The 10000-nt window shown below is 40.5% G+C and overlaps 1 protein-coding gene across 1 annotated transcript in view; it reads right to left on the bottom strand.

Moving 5' to 3' along the window:
- Lrp4 (LDL receptor related protein 4) overlaps nt 1-9354 on the bottom strand; it is a 104895-nt gene extending 95541 nt beyond the window's left edge. Inside the window, exons 1-7 of the mRNA XM_086535805.1 lie at nt 9203-9354; nt 7540-7719; nt 7137-7246; nt 2424-2583; nt 1769-1889; nt 895-1105; nt 187-304 (exon numbers count right to left, since the gene is read on the bottom strand). Of these exons, the coding sequence (XP_086391931.1) occupies nt 187-304; nt 895-1105; nt 1769-1889; nt 2424-2583; nt 7137-7246; nt 7540-7719; nt 9203-9354 (1052 nt within the window). The remainder of the gene's footprint in view (nt 1-186; nt 305-894; nt 1106-1768; nt 1890-2423; nt 2584-7136; nt 7247-7539; nt 7720-9202) is intronic.
- Nucleotides 9355-10000: the final 646 nt, after the last annotated feature.

Genomic DNA, 10000 nt, shown 5'->3' with positions numbered 1-10000 from the left:
CGCCATAGTATGTATATAAAATCTTTTCATAAAACAACTTGTAGATAAATGAAGAATCTCGGAAATCAGTCGAACTTCAAGCCCTGCAACGTTACCACCCCCCTCGCGTGCATACCTGTGCAACACAAATGGCAAGATAAAAGGATAAAGAGCTCAAAAACAAAGAGCCGTGCACGGGGTACTCACGTGACATTGTCTTCGGCGAGCGTGAAGCCGGGGTCGCAGAGACACGTTTCCCCGTTGTAGCTGCAGGCGTCGGAGCACCCTTGGTCTACGCACTCGGTGGTCTGGCACTTCGACTCGTCTGCGAGGCCAAAGGAAATAGCTCAGAGTTTATTCTGACGCTGTGGGTGGTTTTCGAATCCTGTTATCAATAGGGCACCTTTTCGCCTTTTCAATCTAAACATGGAACAGTAAATAAAACATAAAGTAAATCTTGTCACTTCATGATAGCATTAAAAAAAGTAACATCAATTAATGAATAGAGCCTATATGAAATAAACGAAACCGTTTACCCACGGAACAATTATAAATCCTTTTCTTCAGGATTTTACATCTCTTCTGAATAGACAACAAATCTGAGTAAAATTTTAACACGTTCTGCGTTAGAATCAGCCCTCGAATGTTATGTTTTGGTGACAAGGGCGGTTGTGCACCAAACTGAGGGACTCTGGTGAGTTAATAAAATGATAGAAAAACAATACCAATCACAATTAATCAGAATATAGGAATCTTGATATACAAAGATTATGCTAAATATCTAAAAATGATGCATTAATTATGCCGACTTCTGAACAAAACTAAAACTATGCTAACCTGCCCAAAATTTGCCGAATGTGTACTAAAATCATCAAATAAAGCTAAATATTATAGCACTGCTACCAGCGCACTTACCGTCACCATGCAGACACTGGTGGCGTCCGTCACACACATAGCTCCAGGGTATGCACATGGCGGACGAGCACGTGAACTCTTCCGTGGCGCACGTGATCTCGCAGTGTGCTTCGTCCTCTCCGTTCGGGCAGTCGTTGTGGCCGTCGCACTGCCAATCCGGAGACACGCATCTCGGAGGGCAGTAGATGTGGCCCTCGGGGCACTCCTGGCTCTGTTGGGGCAGAGGAACTACTTTCAAGACAATGCGGAGCTTCCTGGCGAAGGGAGGCTTCGGGCGTCGCCAGTGTGTGTCGTCTGGATTACTACGTGAATCCGAAATCAGGATGGAAGTGGGTTTTATCTGTTCTGTGTGTGTGTGTGTGTGTGTGTGTGTATGTGTGTGAGTGTGTGCGTGCGTGTTATCGCTGCCCCATCTGTCATTTACACAAGATGAAGACGATTATAGTTCTTCCAATACAAGTATACCATTATTAACTAAGTCATTTTGGCTACCAGTAAGAAAGGACTGTTGACCTCATGCAAAACTTAAATGCCGATCACCTGCAATTTTGTGTAGGATATAGTTAAATGCTTAGTGAGATAATGGTTTGGCTCATCGATGGTTGTTGCCAGTTGGAAGGACTATTTTATGCTGCACTACTACGATATTTTGTTTAAGATTATATAAGGTTCAAACTAGAAAAACTACTGCTGCTGCTTGAATATGGTAAACTTCATCATAAGAGTGATGACTAAAATTTAATCACTGACAAGAGGTATTAAACTCCATCTTTCGCACAAAGCTGTGGCAAAGAGTAGCTGCGAGCATGACCATAACATCCCACAGTCTCTCGCGGCCCCCCCCCCCCCCCCCGCCGACTCCCTCCCGACTGACCGTGATGAAAGGGCCCAGCTCGTCGGTCGGGTCGGGGCAGTTGTCCTCGTCCTCGCCCCCGTCGCAGTCCTCGGAGCCGTCGCACACCCAGTGGAAGTCGATGCAGGCGCCTCCTCGACACCTGAGGATGAGGCAGAGGTCAAGATTGCTCGCTGGAGGATCTGCAGTCACTTCTATAAAGTCTTAACACAAATCCTCATTGTCGAAGATGTTACTATAAAAGACAATGTATCAGGTGGTCGTTTTGCTTTACCCTTCTGTCACTTTTCTACATTGTTTCCACTGTCCTCAGCACGCTGAATTATCTTCTTACCCTAATCTCCCATGATTGAAGTTATTAAGAAGCCTAGTACAACTGAAGTCCAGCATGAAAGCGGCAATTTGGAAATGTAGGAATGTTTATCTAAATAGTGATTTGATGGACGCTACAGAAACATCTGTTTGGCTTCTTCTAAATGTGCCCACCATGTTCACCGGCATTACAAACTCACTGCCTTCCAAACCCCCATCGTATGCGGCAATCCTGCTTGCTTCACTGCCCAAATTATATCAATGTGCTCATACTCTTAGCTCTCATGGCAATTCAATGTTGTGTTATGTCCCTTTAGTGCCCCGATTTTCCCCGATTCCGTGCCTCATAAGCCCTTGGCCTAACCTGAAATCATTTGGGTTGCAGGACGTGCTGTTGCAGTTGCGTTCGTCCGACCAGTCGCCGCAGTCGTTCTCGCCGTCGCATGCGTAGTGTTCCATGACGCAGCGACCATCCACAGCGCACGTGATCTGGTCAGGCCGACACGTGTGGTCGGTCGCTTTCGCTGCAAGAGAGAGCGAGGGAGGATGAATACACGGAGGTAGAAACAAAGCTTTTGGCAGTTGCTTACAGCTAGTTTAAAACCAAGGCGAAACTCCAAATAAAGAGTGAGATTGCGATTACTAAGAACAGAAAAAATAAGAATAAATAACTAATCAGATTATATCAGACCTGATATTCATGCAGATGCATGTCTACCCTTCTTGACAAGGATTCGAACCATTCGGCCGCGGGCCCAACCAAAGGATTGTCCAACTAGATCATAGCAGCTCCATAGGAATTGCCTGACTACTAATACCGGCGCAGTGATGGCGAAGTTGTACAGACAATGCCAGTGGCTACTCAATGGAACTGATTCAGAAATTCAAATACAAAAAGTACCGGAAAAATCAATGCTTCAAAATCAATAAAACTCATTAATAATAATGCTAATTGCAATGAAGATTTGATCATGACGATGCACAGAATTTGAAAGTGAATAGAATCATGACAATCGAGAACTAATATGCAAGCATGTCTCTAAAGACCCATTCCTCTACTCTTCCTAAAGGCGTGGTTACTCTGCCCATCGATTCATCAAATCCAATCATTTTGAGTGGGATTTGCCCATCGATGGGTTCATTCCACTGGTTTTTTGTCCACTCGTCCGAAGCGATGGGCACCCCATCGTCCATCGGTGGAGCAATGGAAAAATCATAATCGTTGAGAGTCTATAGTATACATGGCATTAGTCTAATTATATATTTATGCATTATTACTATTATATATATTAATAATCTATAATGAATAATTATAATAGTAAATTATCATATATACTTATATGAATTATTTTAAAAAATAAAACAAAAACAATGCAAAATATCTTGTATCCTCATTTGACTGACGACCATAAACAAGCGCGCATCCTTTTCGAAGAGGAAGAACGTCGTCATATGTCTATAAGAATGTGGAATTCGGAAGCAATTACCCTTGAATTAACTTGTGATACACACTTCGGTATTTTTTCTGTAGCCATGGTTTCATCCATAGTCTCTTTCTACTTTTCTTGCTCTTTTTATATTCTCTATACTTGAGGATACACGTAAGTGTAGCAAGAGTGAGGGAGATGAGCGCAGGATCCATCGCAAACTACTGATAAAGGACTGCGGTCACGATTTGTTTTGATGCCGCGATCCAGTGGACTGGGCCGATGGTTCTTTTCGTAGTGTGACCAAAACGGATGGGTGGGTGGGCTCCAAGCCACTGATAATCATTGGATTCCAACGAAATCTATGGGCAGTTTAACCGTAGCTTAAACGCCAAAAGTATGGACACGAAAACGAGATATGTGTTTGGTCGATGATTCATGAACCTTATATGCACATATAACTCCTCCTGAAGTCACCACCAGAAAAGTGCAGAGAAAAGTACGTGCCTCTTGGATATGGACATCGACTCAATTTCCCAAGAAATCTAGAACTTAGGTATGGGTGCTTTTTTCTCTCTTTCTCTCTCTTAGAATCTTAAGATATAAACAGAATCTTAGTCGACTGAAAGTAGCTTCAGCAAAGGTAACCAACGAGGCCTCAGTAGAATTCTATCAAACATTAATAGCAATGTCCACAGTCATTGGCTAGTAAAATGAATTAGTAGCATGATTAAAAACTCAGTTTCTTGCAGTCTTAGTTAATGTAAATCTACCTCTTTGCGCTAAATGAGAATATACTTACTTCTTTCGTATTTGTTAACGAAAGTATATAAATATGAAAATATAATAAAGTTGCCTTTTATCCTCTCATAAAAGTGGAATATTTCTGTTACATTAATAAAGCCTGTCAGATGGCAAACATAAGCCGCCTTGAATATCGCGCAGACAGGGATACCGCCTCTACGCTGAGTGTTCCCACAAGCTCAAAACGACAACTCCGTACAATGAGACAGAAAATTCACAATATTGGGCCAAAATTCCCTAAATCCATTTTACATACATATACCGTATTGTGAAAAAAGTATTTTAAAAATTCTGGTTCTTATTATTCCATTTCAAATGTTGTAAAAAAAAAAATTCGCATATGAAAAATATCTTAGCTGATAAAAGTGCCAATTTCACAAAATAGACAATTTTGGCGTAAATTAACACTTTCCTTTGATATTCGGGTAACTAAATTTCATAATCATTTACAGCCGTATTGCTGCAAGTACATGTCTAAAGGAAAATGAGAATACGTGTATTAGTGAAAGTCCTCATTGTACTTTCTGTGTACTTCTCCAAATCAAGAAGCCTCTTGGCCGGTGGCGAGAGGGCCTGGCACAATGAGGAACCTCATACATTCTCAGGTAATGGGTCTTTCAGTTCTTCCAAAAAATCGAGAAGAAATTGAAGAGAGGAAGGGCATTCACCCCCCCCCCAAAAAAAAAAAAAATAAAAAATAAAAAAATAAATAAATAAATAAAAAACAGAAATTACATGACTAAGCGTTTTTTACTGTGTATTACAGCAACCCCCAAGACGACCCTTAGCATTTCCACTGACAGGGAACTTAGGGTCTCGGTTGTGCAGATTCATCTAAAAGCACCAAATTTGACCGAGGCGTAGCCTATAATATACTATTCCGATTTTTAGAGAGCTCTTACTGTGGCTTTCTTATTTGGGAGGGGGGAAACTTGCAGAAGTTAGTTTCCAACTTTTTTTTCACCAGAATGATGCATCGCATGTAAAAATAAAATGAATACGAAAAGGAAAATTGGAAATAAAAGTGTCTTTCTAGTAACTATAATAGCTTCTGCATAAACAAGCCTGTAATTAAAAACAAAAATAATTCCATGATTACTGTTTTTTAATAACTCCAGAAATACTTATTTCTCGATAAAATGATATATAACTGCAATTATGTTACATCACCATCATTTTCATCACAGTCATTGTTTATGTATAGACAGTCACAGTTATACTGTCCTGCGTAGTGAAAAAAAAATGCAGTGTAGTGCAAACCTCAAAATAAACAAAACGCAATTCACCAGTGTTATCAAAATCAAAATTGAAGTATAAGAAGAATTAATGTGCAATAACCATCATTTTCAACATCCTCATCGTCATCAAAGTCATTGTTTATGCATCCACCTTCACACTTGCACAGTCTGATGCAGTGGACTCTAACTCTACTATAGTTGCCATTGACAGGACAAGATTTGACACAACCGCAGTGGAGGATCTGCAGGTGATGTCCGGTATGGCATCCAGTAGTCGCTGTCATCTTCGCCTCCTACTCCTCCACCCCCCCTCCCCTACCCCCACCATCCATGCGCTTTATCAAAGAGAATAAGATAACCATCCCTGGAACACCATCATTATTAGCTGCTTTTCTCTCCCCGTCAACGTTACTTTAGTTATATACTTCAAATCAATTGGTTTGTTATCTTAGCGGTGTTGGATTCTTGTGCTTTTCGTTTGTTGGTTTGTTAGTGATTTCTTTTCATAGTTCCTCCTCCTTTTCATTCCTTATCCTTCTCCCTCCCTCTTTCATTCTCTTCCAGTCGTCCCCTCTCCCCCTCCCCTCTCTCCCTCTCACCCTCTCACCCTCTCACCCTCTCTCACCCTCTCCCACCCTCTCTCACTTCCTCCCCCTCTCTATCCCCCTTTCCCTCCTTCTATCTAACCACTCGCTAAAAGAAATGAAATACTATAGCCTATCCTAAAGCCGGGATAAATTTGGTGCTTTTAGTTGAATCTGCATGATCACCCTATTCAGAGTCTAGGGTTTCTAATCAGTAACTCATAGTATATATATTTTGAGAAAACAATTTTTGACCTTGCCCCATGCCACTGCAAGAAACATCGACCAGTTTGTCCTGCCAAACTGATCATTTTCATGAAACCTTTCTCAACATTTCATGTATTGAACCTTCTTCTGCATCCCATCTTGATATCTTTTGACAGAGTGTGTTCAGTCTCGAAGCTCAATTAATTGTATTAAATTATTCATTATATGTATCCCTAAAATTCATAGCTGCATTATTATAAGCCTCTGGTCAATCCAAGCAAACTTTAAACTAATGAACATTTTTTCCAGAGCAGAAACTGCAAATTTTGTGTTTTGCCTCCATTATAAATTGTCTTTCTGTGCAATCTATACAGCAGGCGATGCTGATCCGGTTCCTGGGCAATGTCACATATACCCTAATCTGCTTCAAGAAGCACATTTTTGGTGCATTTTTGTATAATTAGCAGCGATTTATTACTTAGGCTACAGTGAACAGAATGCATTTAGCAGAAGGTCAATCAATCATAGAATATTTTTTATGCATTATCTTTCAATAACACCGCTCCCCGTTTCCCTAAGCCTCGTCGGGATAATCTCGTGTTATTCCTAAAACAAATACCACATTTACGTTCATGATATTGAAAGCTTAAAAGAAATAAGGATTGGGATTTTAGGCCATGTAGTTAAAAGGACCTCTCAAGTTACGGCGGGAAACATTTTCTGGCATTTTTGCAGGAGTATGCAAACACAGCTAATGATGCCCATGAGCAATAAAAGCTGCCACTGATGCAGCAGGAGCAAGAAAATCCCAACTCACCGCAGTGCAACTCGTCTGATCCATCGGCGCAGTCCGGCTCCGAGTCGCAAACCCACGTGATGAAGATGCAGTGGCCGTCCCCGCAGCGGTGGTGCGACGGGTCACACGTGCTGCGGAAAGGACACTCTTTTAGCATGCGGAATTTAAAGTATTTTATTTTAACGTGGAGGATTTATTATGCTCTGGCGAGTTATTTGTCATTGAGAGTTGACGTTTCTGCAATAAATGAATATCATTTATGATTCTTGCAAGTTCATTACAATCAACTACTATGTATGATGTTATTAGTCACTCAATACCATTCCCACGTATATGAAGTAATCCTGAAAAAATGTGTTATAATGCAAAATCAATGAATAATTATCACAGTATATCAGGCCAGGGCACAGTGTGGCTCACTTACTGTACGGACGAACAGTTGGCCTCATCAGACCGGTCGTGGCAGTCGATGTCACGGTCACAAAGCCACGACACGGAAATGCAGAAGTTACCGTCGGCGCAGTAGATCTGGTCTGGAGCGCTGCAGTCTGATTTGAAGTGAGGGAACCCTGGCGAAGGATTAGGATTTAGTCTAACGTGCGTCCTTTATACAGAGCCAGTCTATGCTCGTGTCACTGTGTTAGGAATGTCGTCTTTTTGATCATCGGAATGGTGAGTATTGGTGAGTTCAGGTTAGGTGTAAGGGATTGAAAAAGTGAAGGAAAATATTATCAGTTTCATTACAGCTGACCCAGCTCTAGCATGTTGAGTTACATTTCACCTAACTTTTCCTCTACTGAACTACAGCTAGTCCATCTTTACTCAATAACTTGAGAGCCCCTCCTAATTCGTTAGCTTTGCCTGCTCTTTCTGGTGACATCACTCAAATGGCCGCTGCCGTCTGTGGACTTAACTAATGCCAACTAATGCCACAACCTGACTTTCCGTCTGCAAACCTTATTCATAATGTTCAAATGCACTTATAAGCGAAAGCCTCTAAGCCCAAAAAATATATTTACCTTTCGTGAATTAAAGACGCTTGTGTCTGTGTGTGTGTGTTTGTGTGTGTGTGTGACAGAGAGAGAGAGAGAGTGAGAGAGAGAGAGAGAAAGCAGTTGTTTTCTCTATAATGTCACAGGAGGAACAAACTTGAAGATAGAGTCATGTTCCCAGAATATTATTTTTAGGTTGAGCTATAGTCCAGGTTCAATAACTGGGTGAAACATACAGAGATATGAATATATCAATTGTCGCAGGCAAGTGACGAACATCATGTGTTTTAGATTGGTTACAAGTAATTAAGCTAAACTGACAACGGTAACTGCATACTCAGACAGGTAACATTAATGATTAGTAATTGATTGCTCTCCATTTTTTTTTTCTTTTTTTGCTTTAAAATATATAATATAGTATATTAGTAGAGTATAAGGTATTATGTTTTGGTTTAAGTATAACCCATTTCCTCTCTGACTCTGCCCCCCCCCCTCTCTCTCTCTCTCTCTCTCTCTCTCTCTCTCTCTCTCTCTCTCTCTCTCTCTCTCTCTCTCTCTCTCTCTCTCTCTCTCTCTCTCTCTCTCTCTCTCACTCACTCACTCTCTCTCACTCACTCTCTCTCAACCAAGCATTGAATAATAAACAAAAAAGTCTGCTAAATATAATAATAATAACTGAAAACTGAGCCAACCTTTTCAGAGGGCAACACAAACGTGTCTTTTAACGTGATCAGTTTTTATATGAATAAATTAGTACTGGTGATGATAAGTGACTATCTATCCCTTTTTTCGTAACTTAGCATTAGTAATGAACTATGAAATGAGAATATTAACGAAAGATTACATTTTCACTGTATGAAACAAGTTCATTTCTTTTTCATGTTTTGCATTTTGCTTTTTGAGGGACCACTGCAACTATTTCAAAGTTCGCTACCGTCTGCCATAGTTCTGACTGTACAGTACCACTCTCTTATGAAAAAGAAGGTCTGGCAACGATTCAGTTTGTTTGTTATATAAGACTTTTGTACTCCAGCGTATGTGCTAATGTCACCTATCTCTTTATTAACACGGACCATTATCACGTGTTCCATTTACCATGAAATAGAGCCTGGGACCACGGGCCGCCAGTTGAGAAGCCCTGCCATATGGAGTTGCAAGTAGTCCAGCTTTAAATCAACAAATGAAATGTCAGGAACAACTTGTTTTGTTGATATATTAATTGAAGAAATTTGTGTAACAGAACACATCAAAATAGAGACAGTACTAGAACGCATTAAACAGCACTTTTGATATGTTCAATTTCAAGTTTCATCTCCAGAAAATGTTAAGTCTCGTTACTTTCTATAGAAGATTCATTCCTAATTCATCCAATCTCGCACATCGACGTCATCATTCATCAGGTAAAGATGTTTCGTGAAACTAGTCTTCCGACTGCAGGGAAGCACCCCAAGGAATAAAAGGCGAATTACCTTCGCCGAGATTTCTCAAAATCACAGATCAGATTTGACACTGAAATCTGTGTGTAATACTTCTCATGTAGGAGTTGGAGTAGTCATTGCGCACGAAATGCCAGATGGTTCAGAATTGCTTTTGCTTATGGATTTTTTAAGAAATCGGAGAAAAAATATTCACAGTCAGAAAGAGAAGAATTAAGAGTGATAGATACAGCTTAGTAGCTGAAAGACTTTATAGATAGGCAGTTAGTTTATCTGCATACCATCCTGCGATTCAGAATCGTTCAACCAAGAAAAGGGAAAATGATGATGATGTGATGCCTCCACTTCAGTTACAATTAAGAATCACATAAGTGAATGTATGTTAACAAATAGGACCACAACTCATGCTGCCAGAGGTCAAACACCTTCAACATATTAGTGGAAAGAAGGATAAAGA

Source organism: Penaeus japonicus, unplaced genomic scaffold (assembly GCF_977035675.1).
Source record: "Penaeus japonicus unplaced genomic scaffold, GWHDUDI00000001_assembly GWHDUDI00000004, whole genome shotgun sequence".
NCBI classification, from domain to species: domain Eukaryota; kingdom Metazoa; phylum Arthropoda; class Malacostraca; order Decapoda; family Penaeidae; genus Penaeus; species Penaeus japonicus.
Note: the sequence above shows the minus strand (reverse complement) of the source record. Positions and strands in the feature narration are given on the sequence as shown.